Genomic DNA, 27959 nt, shown 5'->3' with positions numbered 1-27959 from the left:
GGAAAAGTTCTTTTATTCATGCACGGTATAGGGATTGTGTTGTCATAATAACCAAAGTCCATTTCATCAGAAAAACGCTTCACTTGCGGAGATATAATTTTTCTAAACGTCAAACTTATTCGAATAGTCTTCACTTCGGGCTGGGATGGGATACCGTGTTTCCAGACTACATTAGTGGGGGGTTTGATCACGAAAAACGATTCATGTTTCAGACTCAGAATGTGATAATTAACAATTCTCTCTTGTAAAATGCATCACTCGCGTCGCACCGTAACTCAGCCTGGGAATGCAGTAGGAAGGATCCAGGGAGCTTTCATCGTCTTTGTGCGCGGATATCTTGGCATCTCCGTCAGGGTATTTGTTGAGCAGAATGTAATTATATTTTTTGTGGGTGAGGGCTTCCACCTCACTTTTAATTTGGTGCAGCATAGGAGTCCAGGCCTGGGCGACGATCGATATCCCCGAAAAACTGTAGGTGAGTCCATTTTCATCCCCGAAAGCGCAACAAAGTCGAGCTGAAATATATTGGTGGCATTAAATATTCAGTTTCACAGGTTGGAAAGGATACGTGCAGAGTTCCTCAAAAATAGAATTTGCCTTTTCTTTACTATGAAAATCTTTTAAATAGTATAGTATTAACTGATCATCAAACATTTCGGTCATCGTGAGAATTGTAAGAGTTAAGAATGACTGCTTTGAAGTACAATTCGTCAAGATTTGCAATGAATTGAGAAATTTACTGAGATCGAATATTTCTAAACTTATTTATATAATCATTTACTGATAAATAAGGATCATTTGATACATTCTTTTAATCGGTAATCGCCTTATTTATTCCGATAACATCATGTTTTCCAGAACGATGTCGATATATCGAACCTTGTCATGATGAATCATCTAAGGATAAACAGATAGGGTAGCCCGTATCACCATAAGTTGGTAAACCATCGATTAGGGAAGTGAGGCTTCTTAAAATGGGATGTGTACACATAATAATTTAACAGGTCCTCATTTCTCTGTGTATGCAGTGAATCAGCAAAAAATACCGAATTAAAAACGTATTAAGTGTTCAAAACAATATGAAAGATTTCTTTATGTGTACATGAATCAGTGAAAATGGTTCTAAAATTATAGATAAAAACTGAGAATCCATTCTAAAAATTCGGAGCCTATCAAGTTAGCTTAATAGCAAATCGAGGTTCAAAACTGAACATTTGTAATAGTGAAGGGCTTAAAAACATATATTCAGATATAAATGATGTAAGAAAATACCAGAATATGCAAGAAATGTTAAAGTTTGAAAATGCGAATGAAGTTAATAATGAAGGAAAATAGTAGAATCAGTCATGGTAAGAGTACTACAGAATGATAAATTGTACAGTAGGCAAATTAAAACAGTACTAGAAAATATAGACTAAGTAAGGCTATTCAACGAATTGGGTTGGAATAACAGTTAAAGGTTTTAAAATAAAATGTTTAATTGAAAACTGTCTCCATATTTAAGACATTGAAACGCGTAAATTTAGCTGAAATATTAAAATCAAAAGCGTGATTACAATTGAAAATTATAAAAAAAAAATGAGTTAAAATTTAGAGTATTTTGGAAACTAGAAAGAAACAAGTGTCAGAAATGTATAAAAAATACATCTAAAATTAATTAAAGTTCATGTATATGGTAGGAAGATGCAATAAACAAGTTCAAAATTAGAGTACTTTAAAAATTACGAAGGTTTAAAATGTATAAAACACGTTAAAAATATCGTCTAAAATTAAATATAGGGTAAGAAATACATAATTACATAAGTTCATATATATGGTAAGAAAATAGAGGATTTAAGCTAAAATTAAGGATATGTTTGAAATTACGAAGGTTAAAACGTAAGAAAGTAGTTAAAAATTAAATGAAAGTGATGTACATAGTGTGAAAATCTAGCAAATTAGTTAAAAATTCAGAGTATGTTTGAAACTAAAAACATTAAAAAGTAGAAAAGAAGTTAAAATTTACATCTAAAGTTAAGTAAAAGTTAGGTATATGGTAGGAAAACATAATAAACAAGTTCAAAATTAGAGTACTTTAAAAATTACGAAGGCTTAAAATGTATGAAACACGTTAAAAATATCATCTAAAATTAAATAAAGTTCATATATATGGTGAGAAAATAGAGCAATTAAGCTAAAATTAAGGATATGTTTGAAATTACGAAGGTTAAAACGTATGAAAGTAGCTATAAATTAAATGAAAGTCTATAAATATTATAAATTAGTTAAAATTCAGAGTATGTTGGAAACTATTAACGTCAAAAATAGAAAAGAAGTTAAAATTTACATCTAAAGTTAAGGAAAAGTTCATATAATCCGAAAATGTAATAAACAAGTTCAAAATTAGAACACTTAAAAAATTATGAAAGTTTGAAAAGTACGAAACTAGTTGAAAATAGCATCTAAAATTAAGAACTTCTGAATCAATGATTAAATTTGAAAATAACCGCCGTTAAGGGCACCTAGGAAATAACCATCATATATGTAGTAAAATAGCTGGAACACAAAGAAAAAATACAAAGGCTAAAACCTGATTAACAAAGATGAACTTCCATAAAATAAATAAAAGATAATCTCTTATCAAAGTGTGACGTCATCTTATCAGTTAAATGAAGAATCCCCGAAACACTTATCAATTAGCCTCCGCTTGAACTGCCTCCCCAATCCGCTTGCGAGCTTGCACCGCGCATCGCCTCCTGTTGCTGAACTCTCCGTTTCACACTACTATTGTTATTGCATCCGGTGGCTATCTTAGGGCTGCAGTGGAGAAATTTACCAAAGAACTGCAGTGCTTTTGCGATTTTTATTATCCGAAAATTTTAATTATCTCCCAATTAAATCTCTGGTATAATTTGTTAAAATAGGTAGGTATCTCTGGTATACTTTCTAAAAATAGGTAGGTATACTTTCTTAAAATAGGTAATATCTCTGGTATAATTTCTTAAAAGCGAAGAAATTAACTGTCAGGAACTTGAAGGAGTTAATAATGGAATACTTGGCAATAGAAACGATCAGCTTTTTTCCAGAAACATATTTTCTTATGTCTTTGTCTCAACGACTGACCGTTCATTGCATCCAGGATCATTGCATATTGGTGTTGTAAGAATATCCTTACGGCAAAGCCAATCGGAATCTAACCTCGAGGTAGATTCTCGGTGAGATGAATCAAATGTGTTGGAAAAAACTTATACATTCTAAAGGTCAAAAACCGGAAAACAGTTGCCAAGAGTAAAGGCCATTCCTTGTCTATCGAGCCATTGAAGAAGTAAATGATATTATCAAGAAACTAATTTTGCGAAAATAATGATCCAATTCAGGAAAAAAGAAACAGAATTTGTATTTGAAAATCCGAAATTAGAAAATTATATGCAAATTCTGAACAAATACAGTCCGATTAAAAAATAAAATTATAAATCATAAGCAGGCAAAAAATCTAATAAAATCATCTGGAGTTATTAAAAATTTGTCAAACAAGTATTATTTTAGGCCAAGACTACCATAAATAAAATACCATAAATTTCTTCATAGTTGCCCCCTACCTAAAGCTAACATCTCTGAAATTAACCAGTATTTTTGAAAACATTAATATCTATACAAGAGACCAGACGGCTTAGGTGTCGTAGCAAAATGGCTTTACGAGCGGTTTCGGCAATATGTTTTACGTTGACTGCAGTATTCACTCTGATTTTTCAAGAAACTAATATCTGAATCCTTATGGAATCTAATAGTTGCGATTCAATATTGTCGTAGCAAATTGCAAAATCAATATGGATCTTTTCTCTTTTATTTTCATTTTTCATAAACGATACCATACTTTATTTCGAGATTTCTCTTTAATTCGAAAAGTAATGTAACAAGACGTAGAAGAGATTTAAAAAATTAAATTCTTTCTCTAATGCATTTTTAGTGCCCTTTAAATAGTTTGAGGTAATGATTTTTAATATTCAGTAAACTGCATTCTTCGAAATTTCAATTATAAACTCTGAGTATAAACAACATTAATTTTATGATTTTTATCGTTGAGAAGTATCATGTGGTCCTTTCTTGCATGGAGTCAATAAAGAGCTTCTTTTAACTGGCTATATGAAAATAAACCACTTTAGTGCAAACATTTGGCATTAGAATTACTTCTTAAGAGAAAGAATAGAACTTTAAATGGAAGTGGGTAGAGTCGAACTAATCAGGACTATTTTTGATATTGATATTGGCATTGACCCGGGTAGGCGAGGCATCAGTCGGATGACCGAAAGATAAAGTCTTTTTTTTTTTTTTTTTTTTTTTTTTTTGAGTTCAGTGACAGATTATCACTAACATTTTATTGTTCACACCAGCATTTTTATTCTTCGCATCTACTATATACAAATTTACAACGCAACTGTTTGAAAATTAAGGTGCAGCTAAAATGTATCTGCCATGCGCGCGGTGATGTCTCCTTTTCATCTGCCGAGCCTTTAGGAGAGGGGCAAGAACGTTCTCCTCGTAAAGGGGGATGCCATCTGTTTGCCACATTACTCCCACCTTTTGAGTGGGTGGCTACACACTCAAAACATAAATCTTACATTAATATAAATCAGGGTTACACAACAAAGAAAATTACTTAAGACTTAAATCATATTACTTGAAAACAAAATTAATACTGAGAAATAATGCAGCAATAATAGCACAATAAAATAAATCATAATAACTCAAAGAAATGAATTACATTGTTCATGATTTTACAACTCTGCCACTACCGGTGGTGAAAGGAACTTGATCACCTTGAGTATTATCTACTATATTATCCAGTTGCAATCTAAACAATCTCTGTATTGGTCTCAAAAACTCTGAATTATTACTTTTTACAAGAGCAACTCTTATGTTGCCCTCTCGACCAGGGATCACCCGAATAACGCGTGCGAAATTCCAATACGCACGATTTTTATTTTGATCCTACAACAAGACAATTTCTCCTACAGAGAGAGGGTTATTTTTGTAATTTCTGACAGACTGCTGCCTTAATTGCCCTCACTCTTTACAATTCTCTTATTCCCTGGAGATACTTCGCTCATCTACTCAATTTTTCTTTGTCCACACTGTCAATATCAGGCACACCTGAGTGGAGTTTCATGCAGAAATTTTTTCGGAGTTAAAGTAAGGGATCTTCAGTATCGTCAGACACGTACGTAAGTGGTCTCTTGAGTTGACAATTCTTTCGCAATCGCACAACATGGTGAGTAACTCCTCATAACCAAGAGAAGCACGACCTAAAATTTTTCTCAATATTTGTTTTACAATTTGTATTAAACGCTCCCACCATCCCACCAAGCGACGGATGGAGGATTAAATTTCCATTGTATTCTCTTTTCAGCAGCTTTAAAGCAGAGGCAGTCCCAGTCGATGGTTTGCAGAACTCTCTCAGCACCCACAAAATTTGTCCCATTATCAGAATATATGGTTGAGGGCCGTCCACGACGTGCGATAAAACGCCTTAAAGCCTTAAAAAAATGATTCAGTTGATAAAGAGGATGATAAAGAGGTAATCAATTCCATGTGGATAGAACGATAAACCGCACAGGTGAAGTGCACAATGTATGATTTTCGTCCATCCTTTAAATGCAAGGGTCTTGCAAGATCACATCCTACGATTTCAAAAATGACTGAATCACGAACCCTATCATTTAGTAAAACGCTTGGGACTGTCTCACCTCTTTTAGCCTTTAATCTCCGACATGTTACACATTTTCTTATAGTTTTACGTGATTTTAAGATCCAGTATCTCTCTTAAATGCGACATCAAGAATGTAGTACCAGCATGCAACAATTCTTTGCGTGCACTTAATATCAATAATTTCACTGCTGGATGCTTAGAAGGTAATATGATGGGGAACTTGAAGTTGCTAGAGTCGTCACGATAAGCAACGTTAGACTTAGCTCTTATTAGCCTGACTATCGACAAATGGTCTGAATCGTCTTAGCTTATCATTTGTTTCACCATTAAACGACTCCTTTTCTATTAATAATATTAAAGCTATTTCTCCCCTCATTATTTCAGATACAGTCAAATCCTTAGAATGGTTGTTATTATTATTCTTACGTACATTATTATAAAATCTGAATATCCGTGATAACATTTTTACAATTTTCTTATGTGATGAGAAATACTATAGTACCATCCAATACAATTTTCATTCTTTACCAACATAACAATAACTGTCTTACGTATTTCTGAATTAATTAAATCCTCATCTGGTTCATCATTAGATTTAGGGCAATTTGCCTCATCTTCTAGTAACCAGTCAGGTCCCTCCCACCATTTCGTTCTATTTGTTGATATGCATAACAACCTCTAGAAAGTACGTCAGCAGGATTAAGACTACCAGGGACATGTCGCCATACGGTGAGGGCGGTCAAAGATCTGATTTCCTGTACACGATTAAAAACGAATGCTCCCCAACGTTGATTTCGTCGTTTCCAACTTAAAGCCGTTGAGGAGTCAGTCTAACAGTGAACACGAACTTCATATAGACCAATATCATAGACAACAATCATAGACAATGAAGACAATAGCCTAGAACCAATATTACAAGCAAGAAGTTCTAATCGAGGAATCGTAATAGGTTTTCAAGGCGCTATTCTCGATCTTGCGTGTACCAAACTAACTTTTACCTTTTTGCCACTCTGTACTCTTAAAAAGACGCATGCACCATACGCACTTTTACTACTGTCACAAAAGAGATGTATACTCCTAGCTTCATTAATAGATTTGAGACCTACCTATCTAGGTATATGGATACTGGATAACAAGTACAACTTTTTACGCCAAAACCTAAATTTTTTGGTTAACTCGTCGCGAAGAACGTCGTCCCATTTAAGCCCTAAATTCTAAGTTTCCTGTAAAATTAGTTTTGGAATCAACATTACAGGAGCCGTATGTCCTTAACGTCAAACATCTCGTGAGCTACTGCTAAAACTAGTCTTTTACTAACTGGATCATCCAATTTTATACCTTGACCTATTTTGCAAGATAAAGTATCTATATGCCATACAAAACAGACATATCTCCTTCCCTGGAGGAATCTTCCTCTAGCACAACACTTCTTATATTGGATTTCCAGAATCTTAAATTAAAATGACCCGAAGACATAATTATTTGGGATTCATTTACAAACTTTCTCATTTCTATTTCTGAATCCATACTAGTCACACAGTTATCTACGTAAAAGGATGTTTTCAAAATTTCCCCTGTATAACTTAAGTTTTCTGGAATGCCAATGATTAAAAATTGCGGAGTACCTATTGTTCAAAATCATGTACCTCCTCATCAGAATTACATAAAAGCGAGCAGAAATAGGAAAATTGCATAAGTAGTAAACTCAATAGAGGGAGCCATATGGCTCGAGAAAGTTTAGGGCCAGCGAGAATTTATAAAACTTAAGAATACATAACTTTGTTGTAAGTTTATAGATTTTTAATCACTTTTTTTTTGGAAATTTTGATTTTTTATAATTTTTTGTATTTTATAATTTTTTATATAAACACGATGCAACACAAAAGCATAAAGCGGACAGGAAAGATTTTACGATTAACAGGCTCATTGACATGTGGCATACAGTGGAAGTGCAAATAATCAAGGCAGAATTAAGTTCTGCGGGAGATGTGATTCTACAGGGAACAGAATGATAACTTTGCACTTCTCAGGTTGCAGAAAAGGATGATGGTAAAGTTTGGTAAAATAAGGGAGAACGTGGCAGCTCGCTGAGGGGACGTCCTTCGCTCACGGGGCGGTGTCTGTGACCGGTGTCTTTGTCTTTTGAATGGTTAGGAAGCAATTAGCAACCTCTGCTGCTTTAACCACCGCTTATGTAAAAAAATGCCCTTAGGTGTCGGTATATATAATTGAAAAAAATGAGCGTGTAACGCCGCGCGTACTAGGCGAAGCTGAAGCAAATACAAAGGTATGTAGAGTGAAAAAGTATCTGGGAGCTGTTCGAGCTGTGACAAAAGATGTAACTAACTGAAAAGTTTGCTCAATAAAGCATTTGAAAAAATAAACATTAAATAATTTAAAGCATGGTTTTGAAACAGGTTCTGAATGAAATGGATCGTAATTATACTGGTGGGAGTGGCTCAAATGGGGAATAAGTTAACAGTAATATATTTCTGGTGAAGTTCAAGAGTTCTCGTATGAGAAATGTTAAAGTCATATAAATTAACAGTATTCACAAACAGTTCACACTGTACAAAGTTCTGGAATAAACACACTTTTTAAGAAACACTTGTAATTCTAAAGACACAATATTTCAGCATAAGTCACAGTTTAGAAGGCGGGCGTGTCTACGTCTTTTAGGTGGTGGCTTGATGCCCTAGTTCCGAACAATTGGTCTCTTGGTCTTTTTCGTGAGCTGCGAATAGCTGGGTCATATTCTGGTAGTTGTTGCAATGCTCGGTTATCAGTCTGTTCAATTTTGATGAATAAATTTTGACTAAGTTTTTTTAAGAACATAATCCACAGGTTTAATGTTTAAGTCCAAATGAATCACATCTGTACGGACGTACCTGGCTGCGTTCAAGGCTATACGTAGTGTTTTACTCTGAAAGGATTGAAGTTTTTCACGTGAGTTTTGGCAGCCGTACCCCAGATAATACAAGCATACATAAATATGTGTCTTATAACAGAGGCATAGAGAAGGATTTTGTTTTTATTGACTCGAGTTAAAAGGGGGTAAAATTGGGATCTGGCAGCCTTCGCTTTATTCAAAGTAGATCAATGTGAAGGTGCCAAAGTAATTTTGAATCAAGTAACACACCTAGGTACTTATAAGAATTTAACCAGGGAATATAGTCGTTGAAAAACATTAAATTAAAGGTAGGGTACGGGAGGGGGCCTCGTTTAAAGATCATAGCAGCACATTTAGCAACATTAATTTTGATTTTCCAAGTAATGAGCCAGTGCTCAAGCTTGAGAGATATCTCTGAATGTTGTGAACTAAGTTTTCAAGGTGTTTGTTTTGAGATAGGATGCCTGTATCATCTGCATAGAGTGTTAGAGTAATACCAGATGATTTTGGTACGTCATTTATAAAAATGTTGAACAAAGTCGGTCCTAGGAGACTACCCTGAGCTACACCGCTGAGGACTGGACGGGCAGCCGAAATGATAGAATTAACTGGTACAGAGAAAGATCTATTAGGAAGATACGAATTAATTATGTGAATTAACTGAGCCGGAAGATCAAGTCGTATGAGCTTGATAATAATTCCTATATGCCAAATCCTATCAAATGCTTTGGCAATACCAAGAAAAAGTGCGCCAGTAAGCATTTTGCTACGAAACCCTTCATGAAGGAACTCCACTGTCCTCAGCAGCTGGGGCGTGGTGCAGTGTTTTGCCCGAAATCCAAATTGTTTATCAATCAGAACGTTGTGATTTCGGAGAAAATCATTCAGGCGTTTAAGTAGCACAAATTCGCATATTTTAGATAGTGAAGATAGGAAGCTGATAGGTCTGTAATTTTGAGGATTAGAATGGCTCTGGCCAGGTTTTGCAATAGGCACGATAAATGCTCTCTTCCAGCTTTGAGGAAAATAGCAATGCATGGTCATATAATTTATAAGCATTACTAAGAAAAATAGATAATTGGAGGGCAGATATTTAATCATACGATTCGAGATAAAGTCCAATCCAGGTGCTTTTTTGTGTTTGAGCTTGGTAATATATTCACTTACTTCGCTCATGGTTGTGTACTGTATTTCTCTTGTAAAATGAGAGGAAAGAAAGCGTTCAACATCTTGTTGGAAAGAATTAGCGTTGTTCATTATGTGGGGTGAATTGAGTTTGGAGGCAGTCAGCAATTAATTCTACCTTATCGGTGTCTGTATGAGCCACCACTGCGTCCGTAGCTAAGGACGGAATGTGTGATTTGTGTTTGCATAGCCTGGCTGATGCACGCCAAAGACTGTTGTCATTGGTCGTTAAAGACTGAATGTAGTTTGAGTATTGTGATTGGTAGAATTGGTCACATGATGCCTTGATCTCATTTTGGAGAATACGAAGTTGTAATTTTAAGTCAGGATTCCTACATCTTTGCCAAAGTCTTCGTACTTTATTCTTTTCTTTGATTTTGGATTTAATTTCAGGAGGAAGTTTACGAAAATTGGGTCTGAGGGTGGGTTTTGATACTTCTTTATAAGTATCTGTTAAAGTGGTCGTTAATTAATCAACTGCAGTTTCGATATCATGGCTGGATTTAATTTCGAGGGAGGGTAAAAATCTATTTTTAAGTTTAAATCTGAAATTATCCCAATTTGTAGAGACGAGTGCCGGAGAATTTTGATTAATAAGATTACAGTTAAGGTCAATGATCACGGGGTTGTGATCTGAGGGTAAACAATTTTCCACAGTAACGTTATATGCAAAAGGAATCTTTCGAAATAGAGCGAAATCAATGAATGAAGGGGCTCCCCGTGTATCATATCTTGTGGGGGATTCAGGCGAGATAATTTTAATTTGGGCGTACTGAGCCCATTTTAGGAGGCCACGACCAGCAAGGTTCGATCTACGATAACGCCAATGCTGATGGTGACAATTTAAATCACCAGCAATAATCAAATTATTTGAAATAGTGAGCAGTTTATTAAAATCTTACATAGGTAATTTACCTCCTGGGGAAAGATAGGCAGAGATCAGTACAAGGGAGGGAGAATTTTGAATAAAAATTTCAATAATCGTTGCCTCGAGTTTGCTCAAGCTCGGGGTGTCTATTCGTCTATGAGGTATATTATTTTTGATATAGACACATGTGCCACCATGAAATCTATCACGAGAATCTGAAGCTTGTGTGTCATTTTTATAGGCATAGTTTCGAAGCTTGGGAGCTCTCCCTGGTTGGAGGTTGGTCTCTTGGAGAAAAATTATGTCAAAATCCTTCTCTTCTACATAATCTCTGAACTTATGGAATTTATTTGAGATACCATTTGCATTCCAGGTGCTACACTCAAATGATGTTGTATTGTAGCAGCCAATAAATACGGACTACAGGATATACCCAAAACTGCCCTACTATGCCAATGCAGTTCAACTTGTTCTTGATTACCTATACTGAACCACATAAATCTCAAAAAGTCTCGATCTTTTTCCCTTGAAGATATTTGCAAGAACGCTTTTTCTATATCTGAAGTCACACCAACGTAATTCTTGCGAAACCGAGTAAGAACCGAAGGTATAATTTCAATTAAATTTGGTCCAGTAGATAAACAATCGTTCAATGATGGGTAACCAAGCGAATGAGAACTTGCATTAAACACCCAAGGTAATGCTACTTCGTACCTGAATTTACCGGAAGAGTCTCTTCAAAATATTTTTGTGTATCTTCCTGTAACTGAGTTTTGGTTTTACTTACGGAATGTTCACTAATATCCAAAACATCTAACTTCCAGAGATCACTGATGCATTGACCCTTCACTAATAGAGAAGAAATTAGGAGGGATGCAGTATTTACCCTAGATGGCTCAGTGCCATTAAATTTACCCATAACAGTCCAGCCTTTTTTTTAACTGCGTGTGCACCGCACTGACGCCGCACGTAAGGGGAACAATTTTTCCAGTTGACAACTTACCAGCAAAATCCGAACCAATTAATAATTTTATCTCTTTATCGACATGAAACATTTTCTAAATTACTTAATTACGCTACTTAAGTTCGCGTAACCACGAACCAGATGAAAGTTGTTTAATTTCAGAACATATTTTGTTTTGACCAAGTACCTCTAATTTACACTTATATTTACTATATATATTGCTTACTTCAATAACATATTCTGAAGTCTCAACTCCGCCAAATCGAAATTGCTTAATTTTTGATTCACCAATATACTTACAATTTAACTTCTGAGCAACATCATTATATAAATATGATTTTATAGAACCACTAACATAAATTGCTCGTACAAACATTTCTTTAGAACAATTCTGAAATTTTACAATTAAAGTTTGATGATATACATCTGATACCTTAACATAGTTTTTAAGAATGCCTGTTTTGTTTTCGTCTTTCTCTATGTGACATCTTTTGTTTTGTTAGAATGCAAATCAGGACACGTAATCACAAAATGTCGGTTTTTACATAAGGTCTATGTTTAGCTTTACACTGATTTGCTCTATGGCTTTTCTTAAGACACACGAAACATTCTTTTTCTTAATGTTATCTTTCTTGCATTATAAATTCATTAAAGATGCATCCTTACAACTTTGAGACAAATGGGATTTTTCACAAAAAATACAAGCATCAAACTTTTTATATTTTTGAAAATTTTCATTAAACTTACTATTACTATTTGCATTATTTCACAAGCAGTTGGAGCAACAAGTTTTGAGTCAAAAATCTTATTTTTCTTTTTACTTACTTTATCAGAACCTAAAACATTACTGCAAAGTTTAACTCTAAATTCAGTTTCTACTTCCCTTTTCAGAAAATCAATTAATGAATCCAAATCACTCTTACCTATTGTTTAAGTAGACATACCTCGTTGCCTTTTCCAGACTTGTATTAAATCATCAGGAAGTGCTGATTCCACTAAAGGAAATAAAACAACTGCAAATTTATCTTTAGTTAAACCGAGTGATTCCCATGCGCGTAGTTGAGTTAGCAACTTGTCATAAAGAATTAGTAAATCTGTCTTTTGTTTGTCGTTGATTACCAGTTTCAATAGTTCTCTATCATAAATTTGAATTAAAACATTTTCATTTCCAATTCGTTCTCTGAGATATTCCACAGCTTTTTCGTAATTTTCTTCCGTAGCGGGAAAACTTTCCACTATTGCTCTTGGCGCAGTCTCAGGTTTCGTAGATTGTAGTAGATAATGAAACTTGTCACTCCGGTCGATGCGAATATCTTCATGTATTTTACTAAATCTCGTCCAAAACGTCAACCAGTTTCGAGGGTCTCCAAAGAACTTCGCCAGTTCGATCTCCAAGGACCAAGGAAGCTATTACGAGGCACTTAGGCTTATTGCCTTTATCCCCACATCATCAAAGAATTATTTTTATCGCCCAAAAGAGGGCTCCGCAAAGAGGTAAAATTTAGTGCCAAATGTTAAATTTAACAAAAGAGTAACTGACTTTCACAGCGAAGAAAAAAGTAAGAACACTAAAGGACTTAATTTAGTACATTTTTTGTTTCAAAAAAGGGCCAGAATCAATTTTGAAGGGGTTACATCATGAATTTTGACAAGCATCGATGTTTCCTTGATCAATGGTCATGTGGTGTTAACAACACGAGAGCAGAAACACTCGCGAAAAATTTCATGTCGCAAGTGCTTCGGGTCTGGGCTTCCATTTACTAAAGATATGCCAACATCTTTTCCTGCAACCTGAGAAGTGGTCATTTTCCAAGGTTATCATTCTGTTCCCTATAGAATCACATCTTCCGCAGAAACTAATTCTGCCTTGAATATTTTCTCGTGATAACTTTATCATTTCCACTCCCATTTTTTATGCCACATGTCAATGAGCCTATTAATTGTAAAATCTTTCCTCTCCGCTATTTGCTTTAGTGTCGTATTGTGTATAAACAATATAAAATACGAAAAAAAAATTTAAATACAAAAAAAATATTAAAAATCTAAAAACTTAAATTATGTATTCTTAAGTTTTATAAATTCTTGCTAGCTCTAACCTTTCTCGAGCCATGTGGCTCCCTATAGTGAGCATAAAGTTAAATACTTATGCAATTTTCCTATTTCTGCTCGCTTTTATTTAATTCTGATGAGGAGGTACATGGTTTCGAACCATAGGCATTCCGTAACTTTTAATCATTGGCATTGGCTTGCGAGGATTCCCAATTCCCAAAATTGTTTTTTCAAAAAAACGTAATGCTTTGTTTGTAGCGTTAAAAAGTTAATATTAGTTTTATATTACCAAGTGCTAGTTGTTGGTCTCTATGTTACGGTACTAAGATTCGAGGTTTTTCGGACTGGCTCTCGAAGCGCTTTCGGGTCGCGTCGTCGTGCCGGAAAAATGACCAAACTCGATCGTTTAGAGGAAGTAAAAGTCGTAACAAGGTTTCCTATGTGAATCTGCGAAAGGATCATTACTGATGGTCCGATTCGTCTGGCAAAAGCATTAGTGAAGCTCGGGGAGGGAGGTTTGCCTTCCTCCCTTGTGCTGCACGCCATTGAGCGGCGTGGAAGCACAGAAAAACTTTGAATTGTCTTCGCCTTAGGGTGAATGGTAATCCAATACAGACAATAGTTAACAGAACTTTTTTTTAACCGATATGGACATTTAACCAACCAGACATTTACCGACTCGACGTCACTCAACCGACATGAATATTCACCCGACCGGACTTATTGGACCAACAAGACATTTATCCAACTGGACTTACACAATCGACAAGGACATTTAGCCCACCCGAATAATAAGCCGACAGTTGGTTTGATAAACATGTTTGTCAGACAGCACGTTTAGCCGAGAAAGTATATAGTAAATTAAATCTGCGACAATATTTTAGTGAAATTTCTCCATATGTATCCAAAAATATTTAATACTTATATCAATTGGAAAAATGCTCGAATTCTACATTAATTCGCTTTTTAGGCCAAAAGGGACGTTAGTTCCAGATGGGATTTTAGTCTCGAAATAGCAATTTGCATTATTATCACTCCAAACGGCATATCTCTTTTCAAACTGTAATCACCAAATATTATCGCCATGTATTACATTGTTACGAATTTTGCACTTAATTTTAGTAGAATCACAAGTAAAATGGTTATACGTCTTTTTTGTATAATGTAACATGAAAAATCTAAAGAGACGAGCTATGCTGGAAAAGTAAGAATCCAGTGGCAAATCCATTTAACATTGAGTAAATGGGATTCTCAGTAACTTGGCGAGATATCACCTAACTGGGAACAGTTTAGACAACTTATTTTATAGCCAAATTTGGCGAGAAATTGCCAAAGCCACCAAATTTGTCGATCATTTGGCGACATTCGTGTCCGGTACCTGAATCACCGTAGTAGGTATTTGAGTAAATGTAATTGATCACTATATTAGCTGTAACCGTAATTCGATCCTCATATTGCTTTCTTGTAATTTCATGAAGCAGAAAGAACTAAAAATAACTCGTTGGCCAGTGGAAAACTATATAAGGCGGGAAGGAGTATCTACTCTCAGTAGTTGTTTTTTAATTGTTATTGCTGGGAGTCGTTAGTTCATCGCGAATAGCGATATCTTCGGGTTAACTTTTTGTTTAGATGCGCTTCCTATTGCGTTGTGTTTTACGTTATTAGAAGTTTGAAATACAACTACTTGTTCTACTCTGTGATGCTATAAATATCTGTGCAAGCATTTCTGTGGGAAAAATTCTAGAACTTTCAACTGTTCATTTTGATAAATTAAATTTTATTAACCTATCTGCGGAGCTGTGTCCATTTAATCCATTACGAACCGATATTTAAAGAAATTAAATAGTGAAGAAGTCACATGAATGTATGCATGTTTCTCACATTGTGAAAAAACAACGGTACCTAGGGCGATCAAATTTTGAATAACGTTATCCTCCACTCGAATACGGGCATCTGGAAGCCCAAATTTGAAATTTGTTTTCTTCTCTATTTCATATTTTGCAAAACTTCAACGAATTTTTTATTAACAGTCTCAAGGATTTAAAAGCAAGCAGTGGCAGCACTGCACACACACACACACAAAAAAAAAAAAAAAAAAAAAAAAAAAAAAAAAAATCTTTATCTCCAGTTTGTCTATCGGAAATTCTACAGGTATACTGTTTCTAAATATTTTGTGATTTTGTTTTTTAATTTTATGTGGCGAAAGCACCAACACAGTGATATTTAATAAACAATGTAAACACACAGAAGACAAAAAAAAAAAAAAAAAAAAAAAAAAAAAAAAAAAAAGAAAAGTAAGAAAAAGACACAAGACTAAAAAAAGTTCTGTACAAAAAAAACTTAACATTGGTATGATGAACTGAAACTGTGAAGGAAAAAAAAATATCCCAACACTTTACAACACACACAATGCTTTATCCTGTTGTGTAGCAAAATTCATATAACTATTTTAATTATTGCTTATCAAAATTTAATTTATTAACTATTCTAAATTTACGCTACACAACGTGTATTTCCTTTTATTAATTGTTTGTACTGATTTGGTTTAATTTTAATTGGGATTTTTTTGTTTATGAAAGATTGGTAACTTCTTTTCACTTGTTACTTGCAAACGCGCTGAAACACACAATGGAATTGGGTAAATTTCCACCTAATAAACTAGGATTTTTGTGATTTAATTTAAGTTTAACTCTTAATATTTAATATCAATAGAAGCAGGGAAATTTGCTCCTTAATTTGAGACCACTTCCATAATTCTAGCTGGAACAGATTTTAAGTTATAGCCATTTAACTAACGAAAAACTTGCTAAGTTGCGGTCTAACAAAAAGAGGGGAAAGAAGTTCCGAAAAAAGCTCACTTTGTAACAAAAATTTCGTGTTCGGTTGAGGCCATGGAGGTAGGAAAGGGAGGAAATGGAGGTATCCTACCTCCATGGTTGAGGCGGGGAGCAATTTCCTGTGGGGTAGCTGTAAGGCTGCCAAGTTTTGGCCTTTGCACCCTCAGCAGGCGTAGCCTTGATTTGGCGGGAATTAGGCGAGATGTTAAGTTTGTTTTTAATTCAACCTTCGGAAAAAATTAGAAATTTTGCATAGCTTAAGACGGGAGTTTTTGAAAACTGGTTTTTTTCCACCTTTTCGGACGGGGTTTAGCCAATGCGGCTGTCCCGTCATATCAAAAAGGGGCTGTTCTCGGGAATTCGTCCTTCTCTTTGCACGCGTCTTCCACTTGCTAAACACCCTTGCTCTTGCGGAGCTCGCTTGCTACACTTGTTTCACCTCAGTTCACTGGAGGCTCACAAAATAAATGGATATCCAGTATCGGATTCTCGTGGCCTCGGCCCGAAAACTTTCAGTTCTGTTTGCACCAAGCTTCGTGCTTCACCAAGCTGCGTGATGAGATTATGAGATTTTCTAATTGCTAAAACCTTGTTTACCTGCTTAATTTCCATCCAACCAATTTTTTTCAATATGTCATCAAAGTACTTCCGAACTTTGGTGTAACCGCCTAGACCCTAGAAGAAAATGGCTAAGACTTCGTTCCCAGCAAAAAGTGAAGATCCTCATGTAATGCCATAAATTCCTTGCTCCTCCGAGTTAAAAGAACTTTTCATCTTAAACGTTGCTTCTAGAACTTTCACCTTAAACGTTGGTTTAGATTTACTTCAGCTTCGATTTTCGCTAATATATCTCCAGGAAGATTTAGAGTCACCCCAAATGGAAGAGTGGTTATCCTCAACTGATTTTGCTGACTTCCACACTTGTTGAGAGATATGTTGCCTGTCGTCACCATCTTTTCCAGAATTGCTCCCGCTGGCTTCTTGCTACATGTTAATGCCGCTTACTGATATTCCCAATTCCTGCTTAATTAGTTCCAGCCAAGTATTTTGGAAAAGATTATGTTGCCGTCGCCAGTTGCTGTCCTGTTTTCTTTCAGATAAGTGACAGTTATTATCAATCAGTTATTACCTGTAGTCATTTAAAAATGGTAATTCCAGCGTTCTTTACTTATGCTGATTAATTATTATCCAATTCTCTCTTATTTTAGTTCAACCTTGATTTTTATCATTATTGGTCATCGGTAGGTTTGGTTAAGTTAAATAATCTGATTTGTTAGGTAATTTGTGAAGGAATAATAGTTATCCATGCTTAAAATTTCTATAAGTACAAGCTGAGTAGTAACGTAAGACCTGTTAGAAATAAAAGGAAGTTCTTAAATAGATTGTTAAAGTTGTTTTTTTTTTGTTAAATTTAATTGATTTTTGTTAAAGTTAATTGAATTTTGTTAAGATTAATTAATTTTGTTAAGGTTAATTGTTTTTCGTGTCTCAGGTGGCTTGAGAAAACATTCCCTAATTCCTTTGGCAAGAATTTGTTACTGTTAATTTTGTTTACTCCTAGAGAATTGTTAAAATTGTTTTCTTCTTTGTATGGGCAATATTTGTTCTGTAATAATACTTCGGTGTGAAATTTATGCAAAAATTTAAATTCCTCTTGTAGATCGGTTAAAGTTGCCCTTGTTTTGAATGATTTATTTTATGGGCTATAGGCTAGTAAATCTAGCGTTAAACCTGATGTTAGAAAATATCCTTTGAAACAAAATTTATGAAAATGATAAACTGTAATTTTAATGTATCGGAAAATGCTAAAGCACAAATATTCTTCGAAACTAATTATGAAGATGAAATATTGGAAATTTAATGTTTCAGAGAAATGTCACATGTAATTAGAAATTGCTGCAAGATTTGAGTATAGCTATGTTAATTTTCTCAGATTTTTCCGGAAAACCCTATCTTTTTTTTATTTCTTATAACATTTATTACTTGAATTTAACAATGCATTTTGCAAAATAAATTGATATATTTTCTTTGGATTTAATTATTTGTATGTTTTATTTTACGTTACACTTGACTTTTCACCCGTACACCCTTAAATTTGAATTGGGAGTTGTTCGGTCAAAATTACACAACGCAATGTTATAATAAAATTGAGTTTGGTTTGGTAGGTAGGAAAATTTAAATCTTGTGCTCCTTAGTGTCTTTTCTTAAAAAAGGCATAGAACAATCCGGAATTCTAAATGTATACTTTAATACTTCTTTTTAATTTTGCTGTTGAACTGTATGTGGCGTAAGTGTGGAGGAAGTGATGCTTAATAATAAAGCTTAAGAGACAAAAAAAGGGGGTGGTTTAGTAGCAGTGGGTTCAAGAGCAGACTGGTAAACTGCGAGCTCAGCCAGAGCGTGAAAATCCTTAACAAACCCTTTGAGAAGACAGTTAAAAATTAAAAACTTTGGGATTTTTTTTAAAAGATATTTCACCTATCAGCAAATCTAGCTGTTCAGTCCTTAAAGATCCCATCTGTGTTTTTAATTCTTGTGTAATTTTGCATTGAGTCAGGCACTGAGTCAGTCTTATTTATTGCAATCGGCAGTACCAAAAATGTGTATATTGTAACGTTCTACGGGTTCCTGGATTTGGAGTAATTAATATAATAAAGAATGGAAACACAATTTATTCACCAGTGAGCTCTATTAATAAGGATAGTTACAAAGACACTTTTAAACTTGTCGAAGAACTACGACAAATAAACTGAATCAACCAGCAGCGCAGGCTTCGGGCTATAACGGTGAAGACAGCTTCACAGCAGAGCACGAAAGTACAATCCCCGACTCGGTCGGTAGTTTTCAAGCTAAAGAAAGTTTAGTTAAAGATCTTGAATCGGAGAGTTCATTCCCCTCTGACGTTGTTTCAGTTTATACAATCGCGTGTCGCTTACTGATGTTCCCCTAACGGTACGAAACTTCTGTCTTCAGGTTAGCGTGAATGGAAATCTAAAAGACATCAAATTTTATGTAACGTAGACCTCCGTCCGAACATGGGTACCTGGAAGGCTAAATTTCCAATTTGTTTTTTCATCGATTTCGTATTTTGTAAACATTTAACGAAGTTTTGATTTACAAACTCAACGATTTCAAAGCGAACAGTGGCAGCATTGTATCAAATAAAACATTTTTATATCCAGCGCAAGAGAATGTCTATCGGAAATTGATTTATGCTAACCATATGCTTTTTTTTTTTTAAATATTTTTTGGCTCGAATTTTAAGTGGAGCAAGCGATAAGAACGTGATATTTAATAAAGAAACTGAACGTTAATAATAACAAGAAGAAACAATTTGTAAAGCTATCTTAATTAAGACACTGAATCTTGATATGAGAAAGTGAGAAAAGATTAAAAAAAGAGAAAAATGTATGCTAACACTTAACGCTGAATCGAAAACTGCTATGCTGCAAATATAAATCAGTGCCTTTTATTCTCATTATTCTTATTATACATTATTAATTATTAATTCTTTTATTCTCATTATACATTTATTAAATCTTGTAAATTTAACTTTATTTATTATGGCCTCGTTTTCGCATAGCCTGGATAGCCTCAGCCCTTGCTCTTCCTCCTTAGAAATTCAAAAGCACAGCATTCTCTTTCTTCTTACAAGTCTTTTTTTTTTTTTTTTTTTTTTTTTTTTTTTTTACCCCAAAAGGGACACTAGTCCCGTATGGGTTATTACTGTCGAGATTTTGCGTCGCAACACTTAAATGAGTCTTATCACTTTTCAAACTATTGCCAACAAATATTATGGCCCTTTATTATATTTAAAGATATTAAGAAATGAAGAATCTGCATGGATGTTGTATGTTTCTCGCATTGTGAGAAAACGATGGTAACTGAAGACATCAAATTTTAAATAACGTAGTCTTGCACCCGAAAATGACCACCTGAATGTCTGAATTTTGAAATAGTTTTATTCTCTATTTAATATTTTGTAAAATTTAACGAATTTTTGATTAACAAACTCAAAGATTTCAAAGAGAGCAGTGGCAACATGATACGGAAAAATACCTTTTGATCTCCAGCGCCACGAAACTGTTGCCATTCAGGAAAATGAAAGACATTTTTCCTTCCCATTGGACTAAAAATATTACTTTTCATTTTTAGGATACCTACTAAGGGCAGATATAGATAGGTAAATACTTCAGAGTCGTATACCTATTAAATAAGCGAAGACCTATGACCTATGAATATTTTAACTCTCCGTTGATAAAACTGTCTTCTTCGGAAATATATGTAGATAATATAAAGTCTACAAATGGGAGAATTCATTCAAAATTCACATTCTTTGGCTTTATGCAGTCGCGTTGCTACGATACGAAACTTCTCTTTTCGCGTAAATAATTTTTTAACTTGCTGGCAAAGCGATATTGACTTTGCGCCCCCCGGGAGCAGCTCTTTGATTTGTATTATGTGAAAATTTCAAGGACTGGTCAGTGCAGCCATGCCCCGCCCACTTCTGTTATATGTTTCAACTCATGGACCTTATAAGAGATAGACTAATCCAGTGGGCGGGGCGTGCGTCACCAACATGTCGGTATGGTCCTTATAAGAAATATAATGTCTTATAAGGTCCATGCATGTCGGCAAGAAAGAGTAGGGACGATTAGATTTACTTTAGCACTGAAACCTATGGCGTTTGTATCACATAACTTTTTAATTATTAAATGTAATACTTTGTATAGTGATGAGATTATGAAAGCCACATTTTTTTTTCCAAATAGAATTTAATATATCTCATTAAAGACTTTTTACTGCATTTTGCGCAGTTTTTTCACGCGTTATTCTTGTACAAACATCTTTACTTTGGTAAAACATCTTTACTTAACATATTTACTTTGGTAAAACAGTAAAGACTCTAAGCACAAATTTATGGACTTAATTTTGCGTACAAATAACGAAAATTAAATAAGATTGATAGTACGTGATGCTTTGGAATAAATAAGGTAAAATTAACCATGATCTGATAATTTTTTTTTTAATTTAATGACCATTTGTAATCATTTAATTTAATGTTATTGTGATCATTTAATTTAATGATCATTGTGCAGTGATTATCAAAACAATAATAACATTACAAATCTATCATTTATTTGATTTATATCGTCATTAACCTATTAACATTAAATTGGAATATTTATTTTAGTAATTTATAAAATTCGAAGCATAAAATTTTCTGAGTGTAATGAAGGAGGGGGGGAAGGTAAAATGAAATCTAGAAGCATTAAGATTTACGCCCCAAAGGAACTTTTTTTAAACGTTTTGTGTGTTACCTATATTTATTGAATATCATGTTCTTCGCCCGTAAACCACATACATTTGAAAACAGTATATCTTTAGAATTTCCGCACTAGAGATAAAACTGTTATTTTCCGTACAGTGCTCTCTCTGAACTCGTTAAGTTTGTTAATCAAAAATTTGTTAAAGTTTTACTGAATATTAAATAGATTAAAACAAATTTGAAATTTGGCCGTCCAGATGCCCATGTTCGGTGGAGGATAATATTATTCAAAATTTAATGGCTCTAGGTACTGTAGTTTTTGTCACAGTGCGAGAAACATACATGTATTCATGCAGGTTCTTCATTCTTTAATTTCTTTAAATATAATACAGGGTGATAATATTTGGTAACAACAATTTGCAAGGAGACACAGACATTTATAGTAAAACAGCACAAAATGCTGCTTCGAAACTAACAGCCTTTCTAGGCTACCGCCCCTTTGGGCTAATAAATTAAATTAACAGTAAATAAAAAAAATCTTATACAGAACTGAACTATAAATAATCACTATAAAATACAAGCAAAATTAATTATTATGATTAAATACAATTTTACTATTAGAATTAAATGTATAAAAATTATTAAGGAGTCAAAAGTGTTTATCACTATGATGTACTATGAAATATAATTGAAACAAAATTCCTTTGTAGAAATTGTGCTATAATAATAAAAATTATAGATAATACATCTATAATTTTTAAAAAGCAGCACAATTTAGAATTTGAATTAAAACTTTCAAAAATTCGTTTTTAAATATTTTAGTATTTTTAACATATTTACACCAATAAAAAGCATAAAAATTGCAAGAGAAAATTGCTTGTTTGAAATTTTCTATTAGTTCAGATTTAAAATATTATTTTCTAAAAGAAGTAGTTACAAATTTTCTTACAGCATAGGAAAAGCTAAAAAAATATCAAGCCCTGAAAGCATGCAGTAGCTTTATAATTATTTGGAACGTTAATTATGCTTGATAAATATGCTAAATTTTTAAAAATCAATCTCAATTTCAAAAATAAGAATATGGAGAAATTCTAATTTGTGAAATGATGCGCTACAACCAGCTTTTTCTTGACAATTATACACGCTGCAATAGGCAACCACTGTTAAATTTCTGCAAGTCGTCCCTACTCCTTCGAATGTGATCAAGGTGACAGCCGGGAACGCTTCAGACGAGGGAGAAAACCCATTTGGGTTAGTCTATTTCTTATAAGGTCCATGAAAATATATCGATGATGCAATCGTATAGATCTCAAGAATCAGGGCAGGAATAAAATAAGAAAAAAATAATAATATCAAATTGTTTCATCCACCAGTTTTTCTATAAACAAGATTTTTTTTGATGTTTCCCAACTTTGGGAATTTGTCCGATTTTTAGGAACTGTGTTAACTTCTTGAAAAAACGCTGTGATTTACTTCGTAGCGTTAGTAAACTTGACGTGTATTCATAGTCAAAGAATCTCTAAGGAGAAGTAAATGTTCCCCGAGGCAAATGTGGCTCCGTCAGACCGAAGAGACACATTGTGTATATCCCGGAAGCTAATTTTAAGGGGGCAATGTCAGCGCACACGCACATCCATTTTCAGGACGAATTGAGGAGTGGTGTCGGGTGTTCCGATTAGCAGGGTGTCTCTCGTCGAGTGAGGACGTGCGACAATGAGCTCCCCACAAGCCACCTGCAGCGACGCGACGCCGGAAATCATGGCCGGCAACCCCATGGATACCAGCGCCGAGATGGACACGACCGTCCCTGTCTCCGACTCCGATCCAGTTCCAGAAGTAAATCCTGACGATCTACTTATCCAGATAAAACAGCTCTACCTGCTCAAGGCTCGTTTTACAGACTTGGAGCAAAATTTGTCAAGAGCAAGGAGATCAACACCGCTTGCAAGCTTCGACCTCAAGTGCGTGCAACAAGAATCAAAGGTAACGCTTTTTAATCTTACCACTCTTGCCAAACGACTTAATCTGCCTTTATTTGCAATTCCCCCAACTGAGGATGAATGCATCCAAAAATTACTAAAATCGGCCAAAGAATTAACTAACGATGTTATCTCGGAAAAAAATAACGCTAATTCGGATAAAACTCAAAATTCTGAAAAAAATCAACTCAATAGCCCAATCCTAAAACCTGCAAAGTTAAATGCAGAAAAAATCCTCCATAGTGCAAAAAAGATTCAAAAATTATCTTTAAATTCAAGGGATACTAACGATTTTCCTAAAAATAAGAAAATTAGAAAAGTTGACGATGAAGGTTTTCAGCGGCCTCCTCGCCATCTTGTAGCACGTGGTGCGCCAAATTCCCCTTCTAAACCGCAATCAAACAATAGCCTGCCTCCATTTTGGAGCGAACATCCTGAGGAGGAATTGCCTCCCACCCAACCTGCGGTTAGGGTGGAAGAGAAAAACGATCTCGTGGAGCAACCCGGCGACGGTACTTCCCCCCCTACTGAAAGCTCTAAGAATTCAAAGAGAAAAATTCCTTTCTTCTTTGTAGAGCCCAAAGACTTTGAATTTCTTACATCTCTAGTCCAAGCAACTGTGCCTACGGCTATTTGCAGAATGAAAGGCAAGTTTTTACGCATTGAAATGCAGTCCGAAGAGGACTATCGTTCGGTGGCCCAAATTCTAAATAATCAGGGCACCGAATATAAGTCATTTAACTTAAAACAGGATCGGCCTGTAAAGGCTATACTCCGCGGCTTACCTAATTCTGCAAAAGCTGAGAAAATTAAGGCTGAATTACAACTTTTAGGATATTCTATTATCAGTGTGACTCAGCTCCGTAGGCACAGGTCCCGTTATCCTATGCCATTATTCTTAGTCCAGCTAAATCCGTCTCTGAATGTCTATGATATTTTTGAAGAGACTTCAATGTTTGGCATTGAAATCAAATTCGAGAAACACATCGGGAAGAAGGGGCCGAGCCAGTGTTGGCGCTGCCAAGGCTTCTTCCACAGTTCCGCAGTGTGCACACTGCCAATCCGGTGTCTGAGGTGCGCCGGCCCGCACTACGCGTACCAATGTACCAAAGACCCGGAGGAAGCCAACACCTGCGCGAACTGCCTTGGGCGGCACGCAGCCAACTGGTTTTACTGCCCCAGAAACCCGGCAAATAAAAATAAAACCCCCCCTATTAGATCGGATAACGGGATGTCAAAATTCGTACCGGCTCCGGTTAAAGCTCCAATTAGCAGCACGGATCCCTCATTTAGTGATGTCGTTTCCGGACGGAAAAATCCCGGACTACCATCATCTACTAAGGAACAGAAGCAAGCACCTGCGACGAAGCAAGCTCCGAAGCAAGCGCCGAAGCAGAGTCCTCTCCTCCAGCCAACTCCACCGGCCCAGGCTCCAGCCCCGACCGTAGATGATGGAAGCTGCACAGATACCCTCCGGAGCGTCTTCCAAATCGCCTCGGAATTCGGTATAGAACATAAGATCCTCCTCGAGGCTTTTAGAAATGCTCTCTCTAGGCTCCGAAATGTCTCCACGGGGCCTGAGAGAGCATTTTATATTTATGAGGCATACTGTGGCCTCTTAAACTAAAGGCCTCAAGTTCAACTGTGCAACTAGTGAAGATTCTCTCCTGATCTCCTACTGGAACGCTAATGGAATCAAGAAGAAGATTCACGAAGTCCGGGATTTTATTAATGAGCATCACATGGACCTCTTCCTCGTTCAGGAGACACAGCTGGTTGAGGGACTTAGCGCGAACATCGCGAATTATTTCTGCTACCGAAATGACAGAGAGGTATGCATCAGTGACACTGTTCGTGCTAGTGGCGGTACTAGCATATATGTAAAACGCTCCCTAAAGCATTCTAGGATACCCACGCCACCACTGGAGGCCTTAGAAGCGACTATAGTACAAATTCATATTCCAAATTGTCCCCCAATAGCAGTAGCGTCCTGCTATATGCCTCCGAGACAGGGACCCGCATTTATCTCTGATCTCAGAAAATTAAGTGGTGTTGCAAATAACCTGATTATCGCAGGAGATTTAAATGCCCGTCATAGAAGTTGGGATTGTGTCACTGCCAACAACTATGGCGATAAACTCAAAATTTGGGCTCAGGACGCCCGTATCCAAATTATTGCGCCAAACACACCTACCCATTACCAGTTTCCTGGAGGGTTAGGTGCTCCTTCCATTATTGATTTGGCCTTATTTAAAAATATTCCAGTAGATTATTCGATCGAAGTGATTCCGGAATTGTCCTCTGACCATTATCCGGTTCACCTCACCCTTAAAACATCCAAAATTAACCAAAATTTACCGGCGCAAGTCTCTACAAATTGGGACAACTTTCGGTATGTCTTGGAAAATGGTATTCTCCCCCCTATCAAAATTCACGATAATCAGGAGGTTGATTTTGCCATTGACAGGCTCAACCAAACCCTAGGAAGCGCATTTACAGCTGCTTCCAAACCCAAATTCAGGCAAAATTATTATAAACTACCTGATCACATTAAAGATAAAATCAAAATTAAAAACCGCCTTCGCAGAGACTGGCAAAATACACGTTTGGAAAACTTTCGAGTGCAACTGCGAAGGATCCAGAATGAGATCAAGTCTGACATTAAGAAATACACAGACGAAAAATACGCAAACTATCTTAAGTCCTTAAAGACTTCTGATAATAGCCTCTGGGTTGCTAGCGCACGGCTTCGCAAACCAAAACATGACATTCCCCCCCCCTAATGGGCACGGTCAACGACCGGATGGCATTAACAGACACCGAAAAGGCTGAACGCATAGCAGACAGCCTTCAAACACAATTTTCACCTAATACTGGACTCATGTTCGATTCCTGTGCAGAGCACACGCATGAAGTCCAACGCCAAGTTGAAGAATTTCTCTCCTCAGATACAAATTCTGAGGAACCCATCACCACAACAATGACTGAGATTTCTGCTTTTGTCAAAAATCTCACCCCTGCAAAAGCACCTGGCCTGGATAGGATTTCCAATCGCATGATTAAAAATTTACCAGTAAAATTCATATTTTACCTAGCAGTTTTGATAAATTCAATGCTAAGGCTAAAATATTATCCCCATAGCTGGAAGAATGCATTAGTCATTCCTATTCTAAAACCTGGAATGGACCCAAAGGTCCCTCAAAATTATAGGCCGATCAGCCTTCTGTCTTCACTTAGTAAAATTTACGAAGCTATACTGCTTAGATACCTGAATGATTTCTGCCGAAACCGAAATATTATTATTCCTCAGCAATTCGGATTTCGTGCTAAACACTCAACTCAGGCCCAGCTACTGAGGGTAGTTGAAATCATTCATACAGGATCTCGCAGTGGAAAGCCTACAGCTATTGTTTATTTAGACGTAGCAAAGGCTTTCGACAGATGTTGGCATATCGGAATTTTATTCAAGCTCATGCGACTTGAAATTTCGGCTAATTTTGTGCACATAATGCACTCTTACCTCACTAATCGTACCTTTTCTGTTAAAGTTAAATATTCTGTCTCTTCTCCTCGCCCTATCCTGGCTGGGGTGCCTCAGGGAGGAATTCTTAGCGCTACGCTCTTCAACTTGTATGTAAATGACATACCACAAACACCAAGTGTTGATCTAGCACTCTATGCAGACGACACAGCCATCATTTCACAGCACTCAACATTACATGCCACTCTCAATCACCTACAGCTGTATTTAACAGACTTGGAGTCCTGGCTCATTACCTGGAAAATCAAAATTAATGTCGCAAAAAGTGCCGCCACAGTTTTCTTTTCCAGAAAGAGGAATGTCCATAGTCAACTTCCTCCACTCAGATTATTTGAAGAAAATGTACCCTGGGTGGAATCCTACAAATATCTGGGAGTTTATCTAGATGCGAAGCTGCTCTGGAATACCCACATCAATTATGCCATCTCCAAAGCAAGAACTACAAGAACCCAACTGATGTCTCTCCTCAAAAGAACCAGCAACCTCTCCCTCAATAATAAGATCCTTTTATACAAGAGTACCATTCTACCGATCCTGACGTACGCTACTGTCGTCTGGTCAACTGCTGCCAATAGCCACCTGAAGAAAATTCAAGTATTCCAGAGCGTCACGCTTCGTATTCTGACAAATGCTCATTATTTCGTCCGTAATGAAGTGCTTCATAACGATCTCAAAATTCTACCCCTTGATG

General features: G+C 35.7%; 1 protein-coding gene across 2 annotated transcripts in view; it reads left to right on the top strand.

Moving 5' to 3' along the window:
• Positions 1 to 27959, top strand: part of LOC146994177 (uncharacterized) — a 269374-nt gene that overhangs the window by 52885 nt on the left and 188530 nt on the right. The window contains exon 1 of one of the 2 annotated variants that reach the window (XM_085826954.1): positions 23414 to 23731. The exons of the other annotated variant lie outside the window; for it this stretch is intronic. Coding sequence (XP_085683080.1) covers positions 23462 to 23731 — 270 coding nt within the window. The 5' untranslated portion in view covers positions 23414 to 23461. Of the gene's footprint in view, positions 1 to 23413; positions 23732 to 27959 lie in introns of those variants that run through there. 2 annotated transcript variants of the gene reach the window in all.

Source organism: Stegodyphus dumicola, chromosome 11 (genome assembly GCF_044657685.1).
Source record: "Stegodyphus dumicola isolate Sdum_Otavi_A_Nest chromosome 11, ASM4465768v1".
NCBI classification, from domain to species: Eukaryota; Metazoa; Arthropoda; class Arachnida; order Araneae; family Eresidae; genus Stegodyphus; species Stegodyphus dumicola.
The sequence above is the reverse complement of the archived record's forward strand: the minus strand, read 5'-3'. Positions and strand labels throughout refer to the sequence as shown.